This window comes from Symphodus melops, assembly GCF_947650265.1.
Source record: "Symphodus melops genome assembly, chromosome: 8".
In the NCBI taxonomy this organism is placed as follows: domain Eukaryota; kingdom Metazoa; phylum Chordata; class Actinopteri; order Labriformes; family Labridae; genus Symphodus; species Symphodus melops.
The window spans coordinates 18,966,885-18,985,114 of NC_136698.1; the positions used below are offsets into that span (position 1 = coordinate 18,966,885).

The window sequence follows — 18,230 nt, forward strand, 5'->3', positions numbered from 1 at the left end:
AGGAAAATAAAATCTCTGAAAGCCTTTTATTTGCCTTCCTGTATGTGTGTGCTCTGTGATCCTCTCTGCATGTTTAGTTCAATCCTCTCCTCGTTGATGTGGCTTTGCCCACCGCATCACTAACTGCCATCTCCATAGCAACAGTTTGCTTCCTGCTTATAATTTGCACCAAAGAAAAACCTCCCAATGTCACATGCCGGCTCTAATAGAGGCCGATACTCTCACCCTGCTGTGCCGACTGAAGGACTGCGCCCTGAAAGGACGTTTCTCTTTTGTTAGATGTTGACAGGATATTGTTGTTGGTTTTTTTCGGTTGTTTTTTCATCACACAAACAGAACATAATGTGCATGCGGAGACACGTCAATACTATGATTCTTTTCGGTCTGGTTAAGCAGGGAATATTTTCCTTGTTATTCAAGTTGATTTATAGTCTTGCCTGGAATCAAAGGAGGATTTGCAGCCCTGTGTGCATGTCTGATGTATAACACCGCAGGTCGTTTGTTAGCAAAAAGTCTTTCTTCACGACCTGTTTGTATAAGTCAGTGTCACTATTAGCCAATGGCAGAACAGAACATGTAGTACTCATTGTTTAATGGGTAAGGTTCCCAATCGTGGGAACCTTGTTGCTCTTGTAGTTTTCATTTTCCGCTTATCCGAACATTGTTTCGGGGGGGGGGGGTTATTAGGCACTATTTGATTGACGGTCCTCTTCTTGTTTGTATGAGACAAAACAGTGTCCTGAACCAAAAGCAGGTGGTCATAATAATGTTAGATAAAGGTTGTATTGACAGTGATGCTGGGGACAGAGGAGTCACTCTCTCAGCAGGGGGATTTTCTAGACTACTTTTTGGCTGGATCACACCAGCAGGTGTCTGTCTCTAAGTGTTGGTCTGTCGGTAGGCTGAGAGCCACGCCCGGAGTGTTTAATGAATCTTGCTCGGTGTCAAAAACAGAGCAAACAGGAGCACAAAACCTCAGAAACAACACAGTATCCTGTTCTCCTCTGGCCTCTCCTCTCGCCCGCTCTTTCATGAGAACAATGATGATGGTGATCCGTCAACACTCTGTGGTTACTTTAGTGTGACTTCATTGTGACTGAACAATGTGTTTCGCCAGTAGCCTCCTCAGGTTGGCCCATCATAATCACAGAGCGTACACAGGTTCTTGATGTTGATCGGCCATGTCTGCTCTCTCCCTCTCTCATATCGCTCTTTCAAGCTTAAAAACAAGGATATTGTATGGTTTTAAAGGACGGGGCATCTAAACGTAAAAATCTTAAATTAGTAAACTGTTAAGAGAATAAAATGGCAACTTCATTTCCGTTGGAATTGAAGGATGTTGATGCTGATGAAGTAGTAAGCAGAGAGTGAGGAGACGTGGGAACGTTACAAACACAGAAATACGCTTTGGCAGATGGCAGATCCTCCTCTTCCTCTTCCTCTTCATTCTGTCTGATGTTCTTCAATCCTCCTCTGCTCCGTCTCTCTGTTCCAGGACCCCGGCTGAGTGATCGAACCGAAGAGGCTCATTAATCCAGATGAAAACAGAGAGAGAGAGAGAGAGAGAGAGAGAGAGAGAGAGAGAGAGAGAGAGAGAGAGAGAGAGAGAGAGAGAGAAGAAGAACAACAGCTTCATGTCGTTCTATATTTTGGCAGAGATTACAGAACTGCGATGCTTTGTTCTGGCTCTCTCTGGCAATGAAAGGAGGACTGCTGTGTTCTGTGGACTTACCTGCGTTTCCTGATTCTTTCAAAGAAAAGCCTGTTAGTGTTAAATACACACACGCAGAAACACACACCGGAGCACCCCTCCTGTTCCTATAGACGTCAGGATTAAAGCAACAAATAGTTTTGACACTTTTCAGTCAGATGCGCTGTCTCTCCGGGTTTTAACAGGCTAAATACTTCCTCCTCTCCTGCTGACAGAAAGTGTTCAGAGGAATCTCACGATGAAGGGCTCCAAGAACTATCTCTCTTCTTCTTCTTCTCTTCTTCTGTACCCTCTGAAGATTTATGCACGGGAGGAGCTGAGTGTGCAGTGTGTGTGTGTGTGTGTGTGTGTGTGTGTTATATAGAGTGTGTGTTTGTGAGCATGGCAGCTTAGGGGGCCACTGACAGTCAGAGGAGCCGTGTCATCGTAGCATGACAGGATGCTAGCTCCTTGTTTACACAGGCCTCTCTCTGATGCCCTGTCAGAGCTCAGGAACGCACGAACGCACAACAGAGCACACAATCGACACACAAACGCACACTGTCCACATACTGCAGGCTAAACGCACACTCTCAGGGCATGTTTCCCTTCGTTAGTGAAACCAATTACCTCGTAATTAAAGCCCAGAGAGAAACAAGCTTCGGCAACAACGCTCCTGCAGAGACACACTGAGGGATGCTGGGATATGTATGTGATAGAGAGACGGCATGACTTTCATTGTTAATAAATGTGAAGAACAAGAAAAGGATGAGATTAAATGAAGAGGTAATCACAATGGTCAAACCTGGAGAACATCCGGATTACTCCCGGAAATTCTGATCTGCTTGTTCACACCAGATCAGAATAGACCTCTCATGAATAGACTATAAATGTTGGATAGGAGACGGGCGGGGGTCGCCTAAGGCAAAACATAACGTAAGAACAATGTGGAAGTCGTGGATGGAGAGACAGAGTCTGCTATACAATGCTATAATGAGAGTATTTGCCTTTATATCAGCGCTGTAGTTAAACGGAATAAAAATATCAACAAATTGTAGAAGAACATGGACTAACAGGAGAACAGAAAACATTATGCAGAAGTTTAATTACGTGCGCAAAGATCACACGGGCCCCTCACATACAGTCTATGCTCGTGCACCGATAGCAGGGAATAAAAGACTCAACACTCCCCTGAGGTGCATTCTCCTGATTATATCCTGCTGTGTTTTCACATCAGCCTACTTGGACATCACATGGAAAAATTCCAAGTGGCTGGCAAGAGAAGCCAGCTGATTATAAGTCCAGCTGTTTGTATTCACACATGCACCCTGAAAATGTCACTAGTTTTTCAGGAGTTTTGTACTAGAAAGTTTTAGTACTCCTATAGTACTCCTGCCGTCCAGGGGATAGAATAAATTAAAAATGTAAAAAGTCAAACAAAACATAAAACCATAAAAAACACACAATATGAACCTGAGATGCAATGGGGAAATTGTGCAGTTGTCCAGGAATGTGCCAAATGATTCATGCAAATATATGAAAGTATGTAAATGTAAATGTACTTGAGCTTGTATAGCGCTTTTCTAGTCTTCCGACTACTCAAAGCGCTTTTACACCACAGAGCACACCTACCCATTCACACCCATTCACACCGATGGGCTGGATATTTGGCCCATCCAGTATCTATACACTCATGCCACATTCATACGCCCCAGACGCAGCAGGGGGAGCAATTTGGGGTTAAGTGTCTTGCCCAAGGACACATCGGACATGTTGCTTGCAGGAGCTGGGGATCGAACCCTCAACCTTCCGATTGAGGGGCGACGACTCTACCAACTGAGCCACAGCCGCCACCTGTTATTAGTATTCGATTACAAGTGTGACCAGGAGTTCAGTGTGCTGCTCCTCCTGCAGCTGTGTGTACAAAGATGATGCTAGAAAATAAAAAGGTGGAAAGACAATCTTTACTGCCGATCCTCCTTCAAGTTGGAGCTCTTTGGTGAAGGTCACAAGTCGAAACGCCTAAATCTAATTTGTTAATAAAGTTGATCTTCGAAATGCAAGTGCTGACCTCTTCCAAGCCTTTCACTCTTCATGTGCCTTGGTGGTTGGTCAAATTGTGCCAAAAAAAAACCCTCTGCTTCTTCGGTAAGTTGCGGCTCTTTGCAAGAAAAAAGTTCAGTCTTTTCTTTTTCCGAACGACCTTGACACGTAACTGTTTGAGAGTGTGTGTGTGTGTGTGTGTGTGTCACAGTAATGGGCCAAGTGTTGCGTCTGTCCCTGACGTGTTTTTCAGCTCTAATGTATTTCTGCCACAGAGGGATGGCCTTAGGACACACATGCGTGCACAGACAGCTCAGGTCGAAGCTCCAGTCATGCAGGTCGGAGCAGTGGGTGGAGCTGTGGAGTACGGGGAAGGAAATAAAGATGGAGGCAGGATGAATGTATAGGACGAGAGGACAGAAGGGGCCACAGGATAAAGATGACAACACTGTTGTTCATTGTGATTTGGGAAAAGTCGTCTTTTACTTCCTTGTACTCAAATTCCTCCTTGTCACGACAGCCCAGCATAATCAAGACAAATAAATTTGTAACCTGCAGGCAGAACACGGGTTTGGCTAAAGAACAAAAAACTCAAGCTTCCTCTTTTGGTAAACATGACAGCAGTCATACTGTGAATAAAAACATCAATAAAAAGGCAGAAAAGTCAGCGCTCTCATTTGTTTCATGAGTGGCAACTTTATCATCTCATTTTACACCCGTTCTTTCACTTCAGTGTCTGTGCCTGTGTTTTTCTTACGTCTGCGTGCTCTCATTATACTGCGAGTTTCGGGTGCCAAATCAATCGGGCAGAATTAAGCACGCAGCTGAAGGGGAAACTTGTTGTTTTCTTGGCACACGCTGTTCAAAAAGAGTCTGCGTGAGTGAGCGCGTCATCTGTCTCTAATAGGTAAAAACAGCAACCACGAAAGAAACCCACGCACACACATGCTGCGACGCAGGGTTGAAGCAGGATTAATTGGAGAGTAACTGCAGAGTTCCCTCACGAGCTGTTGAGGGTTTGTTGGGAAGAATCCCAGCTATAGTTAAGAGGCTCGCAGTGCTTCTTCATCTGCAGCACACCAGAAACAAACAAATAGAAGAATTAGCTGCGAGCGGCATCAGATTTTTTTGTGCCTCAGTTTGAGGAATGTAAGGACAGGAAGAGGCCAAAACCTAAATGTACAGGTCCAGTTTTTTTTGTAGTGTAATCCACTAAGCTGCTACATCTTTCATATCCACTGGCCTCAAACTAGGGGCACGCTCACACTTGGCAATCTTTTTCTCTGTCCAATCAGGTTTGAAGCCTTGTGCTGGCCCTGCGGCCTGTTCGGTTGTGCCTTTTCTTCTACTTCTGTTGCAGGTTGGTGTGGTTGGTAGGTGTGGCCATCATCAGTCTGACGGTAAAATAACATAAAAGCTGTCGCCTCAGCCTACTCGTGGAGACTCTCTACATGCTACCTGTTTTGTTACTTTGTCGTTCCTGCTCATGCACAATACACGTTCACACACCGACTCACTTACACTATTAAAAGTACTGAGATCCATACTTCATTCCGTATTGAATTCATATTTTTTGTCTGTCTCTCCCATTTATTTGCCATGGCCTTTAAACCAGTCATGACATCCTAAAGTCCAGTTTGTTTGACCTGTGGGAGTGCTCCATACTGTGCACTTCTCTGGCCCTGGCACGGTTGCAAAAAGTATTCTTCAGCTGCCTCTGTGGACGTCCTTCCTGTATGCTCAAGGACGCTTTATGATGACGTAAAGCATGCGTATGTTGTATCACGACGTAATGATGTGCCATGAGGTACCATGCTCAGGCCCCAGTCAGGCCGGGTGGGGACTGGGGAGAGGGAACAATAGTGCTTCAGCACAGTACGGGGCAAATGGGCCTAATGTGAGTGTGCCTGAAGAGCCAAGGTCTCTAATGTCTAATTAAATTAATGAACCACACTGTTATGCATTGTTGGCCTTGTATTGAAAGCCCTTTTTGCAATTAGCTTTAGACTTTAGTCTGAGTTAGAAAAACGGCATCACTTAAGATCTGCCTGAATACCACTACAAGTCGTCTGGAACATTTTTAGGCACATAAACTTAATTATCAAAGTGCAGTGCGAAGAAACATTATCTGTCATATAGTAACTGTCACCTTCCTTGTAATTGTAGAATAAAAAAATAGCACAAAAGAACCCACACACAGAAAAAGGGTCTTTGAAAACTATGACCTTCAGGCCAGAACCAAAACCATGGTCGACAAAGCTGCAGCTATGCCAAACCTGCTCCATGGATTAGAACCCTGGGCCAAATGCAGCAGGCAAATCATTCGAGGTTGCTTCAGTTACAATCAGCTGCAAGATAGATGCACCAACACCAGGGTCCTGGCTGTGGCATAAAACATCCCCACCATTACTGCTGCCAACACCAGCTGAGACTGGCTGGTCACGTCATCTGTATGTCTGACTTCTACCTTTCAAAACATGTCCTCTACTCCCAGCTGCTCACTGAACCAAATGCACCAGGAGGACATCAACAAGTGCCACTTTAGCCTCTAAACCTGGTAAAAACCAAAGCAACCAATCTGACATTTTGGAGGAAGCATGTCTGTGAAGGTACTGCACTACAATGACCTCTGACACACAGCAGAAGAGAAATACAGGCAGAGAAAGGAGAGATCCAAACTAAACGCTACTCCTACCCCGCCCATGCTACACCAAAATATGTGGCTCAAGAATTGGTCTTCTGGCCGACAGTCATACTCCACCCTGAGTGACCACAGATGATGATGATGATGATGATGATAATGATAATGTTGATGATGATGATGAGAGTGGTTTACTGGACATGTGGCAACAAACAAGATGCAAAAAATCTACTTTTGATGAACATGATTATATTTAAGGGATGTTCCACTTCACTTTGGCTTCTTTTTATAGTCCTGGTCAATAACTTGGTGTTGTCTTAAAGTTAGGATTTAACACCAACTTGAGGAGTGAAAAACAGTTTGAAAATGGTCCCCCGGATCATCTGCTGACACAAACAACAGCAAAGGTTTCAATACTTTTTAAAGGTGGGATTGGGATTTGGGATTCATATATCTAGTTTATCTGTCTACTAAAGTACGTTCACAATCGCTAATGTTTGAAAAAAGTGTCTGTTTTCATGCACTGCTGCTCCATGCAGACTCTCTCATCTGCCTGTGTTTTTAACGTTCAGAATCCCCCATGAAGAGAAAAAAAAAGGGGGTCCCCACTTGTACCAAGTGGACCGACTTGTATCTGATTGGTCGGCCGATCTGCTCTCTCGTAATTGGTCAGTCGTTCAGCTTTGTTCTAGGATATGTCCCTCCCCTTATACCATATTGGGAATGCTACAGTCAGTCCGGGGAGAGCTTTTGCTTGCTACAAAGAGCCAATGGGCTTGGATAAACGACGTCTTTGTCTTGTGATGTCACAACACAAATCTTCAACGAGGGGGGCTAGGGACTGAGCGTTACGTGCAGCTACAGTTAACAGGAGGAACGTAGAATGTTGCAAAAAAATCTGCGTCATGTTAAAAACATACTGTTGTTTCTCATCTCACTTAATTTAATGTAAAACATGGTTAGTCTTTATTTTTGCTATTAAAGGCTGCTTTGAAATGAAAGTTTCAGTTCTCAAGGATGGATCACCGTTTCAATTTGATCCTAGAAAGGCTTAGAAGTGATGACGATTTCTACCCTATCACATGTACTGTAATTATGAAACAGACCCTGAAACCATGGTTTGAGTTTGACCAGAACACTGACCCAAACCATTGCAGGTCTTATGTCAAATCTGTAAAGACCTCTACAGTGTACATCAAGTCAATCAATTCGATGTCTGCAGCATTTATCCAGTGCAAAAAAAAGCTATAGGCACTCTGACCTGCAGCTAAAATGGTTTCGATCATGTGTCAGACCTCTCACATTGAATATATTCTGTCGTGTTTCGAGTACTAAATTCAACTTTGTCTTAACAGAAATGGGGCTCCATACTACAAAGATGAACAGTGTTGTAATAAATGAGGAAGGACAGAAAACAGGAAGAGAAAAATGACTTTGAAATGACAATCAATCAGAATTTCAATATGAATCTAATTTAGAGGGGAGGGGCTCACTGAAGTCTCTGTGGAGGGGTGTGGAGGTAAAAAGGGGAAACAGCGAGTGATGACAGGCAAAGAGGAGGCTGAGGGTTACAGCTGTAGGCGATGCTGGGGGGCTTCCCTGAGGGGCTTGGCGTATCATCAGTCTCCATCTATCACCTGTTGAAGAGTGTGTGTGTGTGTGTGTGTGTGTGTGTGTGTGTGTGTGTGTGTGTGTGTGTGAGAGAGAGAGAGAGAGATGGACAGGGGGCGCTTCCTGTCATAACGCTTTAATCCTGAGTGACATTTATCCAGTTGAGGCCTCTCTCATTCATCTGTCCATCACTTCCTTTCCCTCCTCTTCATCCTTTACTCTCAGCGTTATGTCCTCCACGTTGACTTTTTTCCGGAGTTTCTCCTTCCAGCATCCTCGTATTTCTTCTGCAGAAAGTCGGAGTGAGCTGATGCGGGGACGCAGCAGGATATAACCATCACCATTCCCCTCGGGGGAGTCAGAGGGGGGATGATTCAGTTCGGCCAAGTTCCATTGACAAAATCAAGACTTCGACCTCACAGACCACAGGACATACTGTTCTGTTGTTGTCTCAATCTGTTACTGTGCTGTCTCATCTCAAAAGCGACAGAACAGCCAAATCTGCTGCTGCATGGATGAATCAAACTACTCGAGGAATACAAAACATTCTATTTGTTTAGTAAAATATATGCACAAAATAAAGCTCAGGTTTTTCTAATGGCTTAATGAAACTGCTTGAAAGTGTCGGGAGCTTTGTCATGACACCGGTGTGGTGTTACACGTTTGTGAGGTTTGTGTTTGAAGATGTTCAACCTAAAGATTCTGTCATTTTCTGTCATTGTTTGGTAGGCAGAGAGTGTGTGTGAGTGTATTTAATTGGGTTGTGATGTGTTGATTGTGTGATGTTAACAGAGTGTGTATGTGTGTGCGTGTTTGTCAAGCAGCAATAACAGATGAAACAGGAGATTCTTTCATTAGCTTTGTTTGAAGCTCAGCGAGGTCACAGCAGTAGAAGACATTTAATTACAGCAGAGTGAATGTCTCCTTTGCTGACAAACACACACACACACACTAACACGCACATCAGGCTCCCAAAAGGTAGTAGTAATATGAAATGCTCAACAGACACATACGGACTGCCTTCATCTTTCTTACTCTCTGTGCTACCCTTTTGGCCTCTCTCTCTCTCTCTCTCTCTCTCCCTCTCCCTCTCTCTCTCTCTCTCTCTCTCTCTCTCTATATATATATATATATATATATATATATATATATATATATCATATCTCCCTCTCTCTCTCTCTCTCTCTCTCTCCCTTTTTTTCACATTGTCACCTTCACTCGCTCTCTCGCTTTCCCTCGCTCTTTTGCTCTCTCCCTCTCTCGCCCTCCTGCTCTCTCACTCTCTCTTTCTCTGTACTAAGTATAGCGGCAGTAATAGAGATGGAGATGCAGATGGAGGGAGCGGGTCTTAAATGTCAAACCTAAATGAAAACTGTTCCTGTGAGACGGAAGTAGCCGGACTCATGCAGTGTTATTTAACACACACACACACGCACACACACACACTGAAGCCCTGCACGGCTTACACTGAAGGAAATCAATCTGCAGTTCATTCAAATAATCAAAACATATTACCTCTACAGGTTTCTCATACTTGGTCAAAATGCTTGCGTGCTTTTTATTATTTTTATTTTTGAATGAAGGATCATTGACAGATAATTCATTCTTGGCCTTGAGGTTTAGCTCAAGAGTAGTTTATGTTCCTGTTAAAACAATAATTAATTACAAACACCTCCCCAGAGTTGGATCAGGCGTTATCGGTGTGGTCACATAAACAGAGCCACGTCAGTATCATCGGTAATGCGATTACTGCCATTGATCTTACACTGTTGACTTAATAGACCCCTCTCTTTAGGCACATTTCCCTTGAATAGTAATGAACCCCTTATATTTGATGCTCTTTTTAGTCATTTCTCATCTTATCTTATTATGAAATGTATTTATAGAAAGCTTTTATTGTGAAAAAAAGAGTCTAAAACCTGAGACTTTTCACATAATTGAGAAAAACAAGCAAAACTATTTGAACAGTTTTTAATGATCAATCGGCTAAATGACTCGTAGATTTTGAAAATGCTTACAGATTAGTTCTGTTTGATTCACGCATTCAGCTCAAACAGGAAACCATTAAGCTCTTGTTCTTCTTCGAGTGCCGTTGTTTTCAAACTGATTGTGCAGCTTCAACGTTGTTTAATCAAAGTTTTTTAATTGAAACATGCTTGAATGTTCCCTTTAAAGTGTTTGAATAGTAAGATAAGATATCCTTGTCACTGCTCAAGAAATAAGGAATTCTGTTAGAGCAAGCCTGTAGATGCTTAATATCAGTAAATACAGAATTATACAAATACAACAAGCAAAGAAATACAAGTAATAAAGCCAAATATATAAAATACTAACCCTGCCAATGTACAGATTTACAACTGTTTATACAAATACTGTTAAATAATACAGTAGTGGGAACGTGTCGCTTCTTTGTCAGAGAGTTCAGTTCAGTTTGAAGAAGATGACGCATATACACTCCATGCTGGTGGTGAAAGTTTCACTCAGCGTTTGGTTTGATCTTATTTCTGGTGATCCACGGTTTGTACGTTGAGCGTACTGCGTGTAGCGAGAGTAAACATGATGCAAACAATGCATCATTAAGAGCTCCAATATTCAACTTTTCCACCTTTCATGCATCAGAAAAAAAAAAAAAACACTCCCCATGTTTGTTTCGCACCAAGCAAACACACAACACCGAGCGTAACCTCAGTTTGTTTACACTGTGGCTCCGCACGGCCGCTTTAATGTGTGTTTGTTGCTGCACAGAAATATGACTTCATGTGGAATCACAAATGAAACTTTCAGTTTGTTATCTCGAGCAGTCAGAAACATTTAAAGCTGTTGTTTTTCAGAACGCTCGTGTTTGAGTGTTAAAGAAATATGAGCGTGATTCTTTTTCACACACACAGCAGCAGTGTTGTGTCTCTCCGAGCGAGGGGGAGGAGGAGGTCATCAGAGCGCCTCCTATTTGTGTGTTTGCAGATTTCATGGGACGGTTTAAAGTTTGATGAACTGGATATTTCAATGTCTTCAAAGTGTTTGTGTCGAGCAGAAAGGAGGCTCGGCTGGTTTAATCATTTACTCTCGTCTGAGACACAACAAAACAGAGAAATCAGAGCGTCCTTCTCTGTCGTCGCCTCCAAAATAAGGACAGATGTTCTGTGGCCCGTTTGTCTCTGAAGACTTTGAGGCAGACAGTTTGTGATTTACTCGAGTACGACTGTGACAGAGAGTGTATTTAATTAATGATTCCGAGGAATGAGATCATCCACACCTTGTGTTTGTGTGTGTTTTTTTGTTTTTTTTTCAATGGACAACACAGTAAAGCCCCGTTTCCACTGAGCGGTTTGGTTCGATTCATCTTGTTCAGATAGCACATTTTTTTGCGGGCGGTATCAAGTTTGCACACGTTTTAGGACACGCAAACGTTTAGTCAATCACTTCCTCAGGGTGTCTCCCTTCAGACAGGACTGAAATATATTCTGGACAAATTAAGTAGTTGAACTTTCTCAACTTTCTTTTTGGACCTCTTTACATATCACCGTCTGATGATCCTGCTGTTCCTATGAAAATGGTGTGTTTAAAAAAAATGATTAAGTCAGAAGGAGCCATTATATGAAACAAAGTTTTCATTCTGGGTTATGAAAAATTAAAAAAACAGTTATATATTTTATAAGGTCAGTGTATTTTCCTCTGCAGTCTTTAATTAGGATTATTCAATCATAACAAATACAACTTGTGAAGCCAATATTAAACATCACTCAAAGAAAGTAAAGTGGAAACAACGAACCACTAAAGCAGGTCCTGCTTCAAGGGATACACAGAATAATTGGATTTTATAATCACATCTCTTTGATTTATTTATTATTATTACCAACATTTTCTTTCAGAAATGTCTTGCAGATATTTACGCCCCTGTGACATTTTGCCTTCAGAAGGAACAATGTGGTGGCGTAATGGAGAGATGGAGTGCATAAAGTGAGTTGCACATTCACTTTTCTTAATATTAAAGCTGCTTACAGAAATACCAGCACTGCACCACTTCGACTAAAAAGACATCCTCAGATTTGTTATTTTGCCAAACATTGTTGAGAACCTCCTTCTCGCAAATGTCACACTTACTCATACTTACTTAGCAGGTAAAACTCTCATTGATTCTTGAGACATTTGAATTGTTCTTTTTAAGCTTTTAAGCCATTCTTCTTCTGCAAACATCATCACCTCTAAAAGGGTTTGAAGATTCAGGTTATGAAGGGAGGGGGTTAGGGGGCCGAGGGATGAAGGTAAGAGTCGAGAGGTGAATGGAAGAGGACGACGGGCTGTTGGCAGCTGATGGAGGTGCTGTATGATGTGAAGAAACCAGTGGGGTGGACGGGTAGCGGTTCCTGTGTTTAGACATAGAGAGAAGTGAAGAAACACAGAGCGGTTTAGGGGGGGAGGGATATGAAATCAGCGTCACAGGGATTAAAGTGCGCTTTAATACATAGGAAACAGAAATGCATTTGAGGCGCAGTCATGTTCCTGAATCAACTTTTAGAGAACTTTATGAATCAATTCATCCATGTGCACTGAACAGAAGTGAGTAGTGCCACACCGAGTGTCCACCCTTGTTTATACTACTTCGATGTTACATGGGTTCATCTTTTTATTTCATTTTCAGACAAGGACCCTTTACCTGAATGCCCAAGTTTCTCTTTTAAGTAAAGTCCAAGATGATCTTACTTGATGCTTCTTGATTTTTTTTCCCACCGTGACATCCTACTTCATCTCCTCCATTGTTGCTAACCCCTGAAACAGTTTGCCTGCTGGTTGATGTAAGATGCAGAAACCCCCTGCTGTCTTTGCTCTGGAGGAGGAGCATCATTACTGGCAGCAGATTAAACACTTCGGAAGACTGGTAGATCCGAGATGTAGGCTACCTAATATTGGCTCAATTAATCAGCATAGTTTGAACTTGTGTATTTTGATCCCTCCTGGTGTTCATTTCTATCAAAGACATTCGCACTTTAGTTTTAAACGTTCTTAAACATCCAACCTCCAGAATCAAGAGGAAATAGGATTTCACTCAGGTGATGCAGAAGAAGCCTTTAAAAGTGAGCGAGCTGAGGAAGGGGGGAGATTAGTGTTGGAGCGACATGATCTAGTGTAGACATATAACATTAAAGGGCTCATTCTGCCGCGCTGCAGTGCTGTAGAGAAGGATGGAGGGAGTGTGAGAGAATGAGGAGAGGAGGAGAGGGACCTCTCCATCACTCCCTCTGTGACCTTCCTGGAGTCACGCTGTTACAGAGTACAGAACTAATGCCTCTATATATTATCTGAATATGCTGCATTATCATTACGCTGAACATCGCTCCGGCACTCTCATTCACACATACATACACACGCTCACAGGACACAGTGTTTGATGAGAACATGTTTGCGCACTGCAGGTCAGTGTGAGAAACACAAAGAGGAAGAGAGTTCATCTTGTGTGTGTGCTTTGTAAAGAGCAGCATTTTAACCTCTTCAGGAGATAACGCACACACACACACACACACTTCCTGGACAAGAGCAAGGTCAACACACGGCCGCCACTCGCTAATGTATGCGCACAATGCCGACAATCTCACACACAATAGAGGGTGAGGGGGAGACGCAGCCGCGGGTAAAAGAGAGGGAGATAAGAGCTAAATGTCACACTATTATTTTACAGGAGGAGAGCAGTCACAGTTTGGACCGTGATCCTGCTGGACCTCATTGATTGGTGTGTCTGAGTTTATTGAGCGCTGTCGTGCATATGACACCTCCGGTCAATGCTGTTTGCCTCGGCTCCGTCTGAATCACATAACAAGATGTAGCTAACATGAGGAGCTCTGACTTGTTCGCTGCTTGTTTTTTTTTTTTGGTTTTTTTTTTCTCAGATTACTGCTCCCGTCTTTTGTGCTCCCTGTGATTGATGAGCCTGAGGTAATAGAACCAGTCTGAGGTAGATGGAGGTCCTTGACTGGAAGATTCACAGTGTGTTGTTGTGTGTGTTTGTGTCCACAGGGCAGGAATGCAGTGAGGCAACTCTCATCAGGCGATTTAAGGGCGATGGCGTCCGCTACAAGGCCAAGCTCATCGGCCTGGACGAGGTCACCGCCGCCCGGGGAGACAAACTCTGCCAGGACTCCATGATGAAGCTCAAGGTAACAAAGTCTTCTCCTCCTCCTCCTCTATTTAAAGCCTACTACTTACATTACAACAATACAAACGATAAGTTACCTTACTTTAATATTAACTTTGCCAATCTCTGGACACATTTATAAATTGCCTTTGACCAGGAAAATGCATCTGAACGGATGAAACGGATGAAATTTCTCAGTTGCAGCTCGACTTCCAGACGAGACAAACTATTCTGCAATGTAAATGCTGTCGTTTCTTTGTCTGCAACAACAAGTATTGGCGCCTGTTCATCTGTAATATGTCAGTCGAATATCAGTTATGCAGCGGCTTCACTCTACAACATCAAGGTGAGATTTGCAAAGAAAAGTAAAAATGTAAAGCGGTTTGCAAACAAGCCCGCTGTTTGCTTACTGTTAGGATGTGGATGTTTGTTTATGTGTTTTCAACTGTTACCATGATGCCTACAGGCTGTCTAAATGGCTACATTGGAGAGGGTGGTTTATCACACGACGAAGAAAGAGAGGACTTTTTAGGCGTAAGATGGATTGATTTTGTATTTATGCAAACTTGAGATAAATGTGGGTTAGATGACTTTCTGCACCTGGTAAAGCTGCTGACCAACGATGACATCGATAACGATATACAGCCGATATACGATATACAGTCACTCTCGTTTTCCATCCTTAGCTTCATCCGTCACGTCTTCTCCTCTTGGCCTGTAGCCACTGTAGCCTATCACACAGAACAGAGACGGGCTAAGTGGCTGCTTTGTAGCTGAAGGCTGCTGTGTTACCTTGTGCCGAAAAGCCATACACACTTCTCAACAGATAAACTCAGCCCGCTGCTAAAGCTGCATAGTGCTGAAAACAGTCGACTGGAGTTCACTGTGGACATGAGACACCATTCTACCTACTGAAAGTTATTTTGCTATAAAATCGACTTTGAAACGAGAATTATAAGATGGGAATGTTCCATATTGTTGCTTTCAGGGCACATAAACAATTAAAAGTCAACACACTTTCAGTCCCTAAATAGTTATTCAGACTGTTACGTATTATGAAGCTTAATTTTTAAACATGCATGTACAGTACAGCTCAGCAGAACTTGTGCCACGTGCATGTGCTGTCACGTAAACGCATGTAACGTTTGCAATTTCTTGGTAGAAGGAAACGTAAAAAATGAGGACGTACGGATTAATCAGCAGGACGTAGTGATCAGTGCAGGGAGGAAGCGAGGAGGTGAGTCATATGGAAGGGAAGGAGAGCGAGGTGAATGTCTCATTTGCAAGGACGGGGACAATTAGAGGGAGAGGCTGACAGATGGGGCAGTTACCAGAGAGGGGGATCATCTGTATGATAGGTAAGAGAGAGACGAGAGGGGATAAAGATGAGGAGAAATAAACTATTTACCTTCTCATTAATGGACAGAGACTGAATGTACAAGCTGAAATATTTTCCTGCTATGTCTAAGCAATGTACACGAGAAAATGTGCAACAATCTAAACTATTTTTTTTTTTCGTGTCAGAGCTCCTTATTCATTATGAACTACCTCTGAACACATGCACTGCACACGCTGCAGGAGATATTTAAATGGAGAAGATTGCGTTCAGGTTTTGTTTGTGCAGTGAAAACTCCATCGAGCCATCGAGGTGCAGAGAGGTAAGGAGAGGACAGACAGCTCATTGATCAAACAGCTTCCCTCCTCCTCATTTACTCAGACAGGAAATCCATCACCTCCTTTTCTCTGATCTCTCCACCTCTTCTTTCTTTCTGCTCCTCCCTCTCGTGTCCCGACTCCCTCCATCCTCTGTTCCTCGCTCCTCGCTTCTCCTCTGCTTCCGTGACTCACCTTTACATGCGTACGCACGGTGCGTAAAGGAGAAGTCCACCTTTAGACAAACCTTATGCCGTTATAAATCATCAGCAGCAGGTGTTCTCAGGACACTACATTTCCCAAGATGCCTTTTAACAGTCTAGGCTATAACATAAAGGTTCAGAAGTCAGCTGATTAACCTGGACATGCAATTATTCAACCCTTTTTTTATCCTTGGAAAACTTCACATCAACAAATCAAAACTGACTCTGAACTCTGCTGTCACCGTCAAACACCAACACTGCTGATACCTCAATTAAATATGTTCACAGAAACAAAGCTGCAAAGACGTTTTGTATTTGAAAGAACTGATTTTGCCTGAGCAAATAAATAACTCATGTTATATGTTGTATTTTTGTCTGTGTATGGATTATTCATAGTAACTGTAATATGTATGTTTGTCAGATGGGGGAGTTTGCTATTATTGCTGCCATAGTGTCCAAATTACACTATCAACAGGGAACAACGTGCTGGCGAACAGAAACCATACGTTTTTACAAAATCCTTTTCTTTTAGACATTAATCACTCCTGTATTCTTTATTGTCCTCCAGTCCTCACTGTTTGTTTAACCAGATGCTGGCTGTGAATTCATGAATATCTACTAAATATTTATTAACTCCTGGTTGTTAATATTCAGCACAAGCACACCTCAGGGATTTATGTGAACGGCTGAGACTGCTGAGGGAAGAAAGAGGATTTGTGCGTCTCTGTAATGAACTTTTCTCTGTGTGACGGCCTGGATTTATTTATTTTTTCTGCTGTACAATAAAAAACAAACTGCAACATTAAGACCAGACACATGCACCCACAGTAAAGGAAATATCTGTGTTTGTATCTGTGAAACAATTTAAATTGAGGGATGAAGCTAAACTATTGTTGGACAGAATCTTTCTTGCAGATATTTCATTTTTACTCCTCCAAACTTAAAACGTGTCTGGGTGCACACTTGATAGGTTAGGGTCTAATTTGCCCCTGTTTGTTTGATATTTAGGATTCCAGGTTGGGCTGCCTCCACAAGAATAAGCTCATTAACCAATGAAAGCGAGCTCATGCAGCAACATGAGTGGCTCTGTCACAGCCAGCTGACCACGTCAGTTATTCTACAAATCCTGTCTGTTTCTCCTCTGAAGAAACATTTACCACGCAAGTTTCTGTGAGACCTCGTGTCTGTGGACTCTCCACTGTGAAATCGTGCAGCAGGTGTGTGGTCCTGTGGCCTGGCTGAATTGTCCAGTTTGCGTTCAAAGGATCATAGTGGTAAAAAATCAGTTTAAACCATGTCTCCATGGTCTACCATGTTTTTAACATTGGTAGCCAGCCTTGGACAGAGAAAAATGACATTCAGCAAAAAGTATTTATAAGCAAACTGTTTTGAAGTCTTTCAGGACGGACAAGAGCAAAAGTTTCATAATTATGAGTTATCAAAGTACAGGTAAATAAAAGACTTCAATATCTCAGCTGCTTTAAACGTTTTTCTCCCTGTGTGTGTGTGTGTGTGCGTGTGTGTGTGTGTGTGTGTGTGTGTGTGTGTGTGTCCTCAGGGCATCGCTGCAGCAGCACGGTCTAAAGGAGAACACAAACAGAAGGTGTTTCTGACCATTTCCTTTGGTGGCATCAAGATCTATGATGAAAAGAACGGGGTAAGCTCAAAGGTTTATGTGTGTGTGTGTGTGCGTGTTTGTACTTGCATGCGCAATGTGTGTGTGTGTGTGTGTGTGTGTTCCTCTGTTAATGAGGCATCTCCATGAGAGGGAGGGGCCTCTGGGGAAATCAGGAGGTCCTAATTGAAACCCTGAGAACATGGCCTCAGTAGATGAGAGAACACGGCTAACTTATTGTCTGCTTCTCTGAAAACAGCAACAACACTGGTCTGCATTATTCTGCAGGATTATCCATTTTCTATCTTACATGGCTGCTTTTCTGCTCGACCAACCTGATCTTTGCTGTCCGACTGACATCATTCTTTGTCAGTAACTTCAGTCTTTATTAGTCTGTGTTTGCTTTTGATTCCTTCAGCCAATTTCTGATCATATAAACGTTCCTAATAGCTGAAAAAAGTCTCTCTTGTTTCACTGATAATTTGACATCTCTGTGAAGGCTTGGATAACAAAAATATGATAAGAAGTAGAGATTAAAAAAACGGAGATAAAGTTCTGCAGCTGACCGCAATTTCCCCTTCATGCTTATTTACAATTTGTCATTAGCACAGTCGGTGCTTGTGCAGTTTTATCGGTCACAAACGCCC

The 18,230-nt window shown here is 42.7% G+C and overlaps 1 protein-coding gene across 5 annotated transcripts in view; it reads left to right on the forward strand.

Moving 5' to 3' along the window:
• Window positions 1-18,230, forward strand: part of dab1a (DAB adaptor protein 1a) — a 92,605-nt gene that overhangs the window by 38,662 nt on the left and 35,713 nt on the right. For all 5 annotated transcript variants that reach the window (XM_079351387.1, XM_079351388.1, XM_079351389.1 and 2 more), the window contains exons 3-4: window positions 13,995-14,134; window positions 17,527-17,625. In XM_079351387.1, the coding sequence (XP_079207513.1) occupies window positions 13,995-14,134; window positions 17,527-17,625 (239 nt within the window). The remainder of the gene's footprint in view (window positions 1-13,994; window positions 14,135-17,526; window positions 17,626-18,230) is intronic.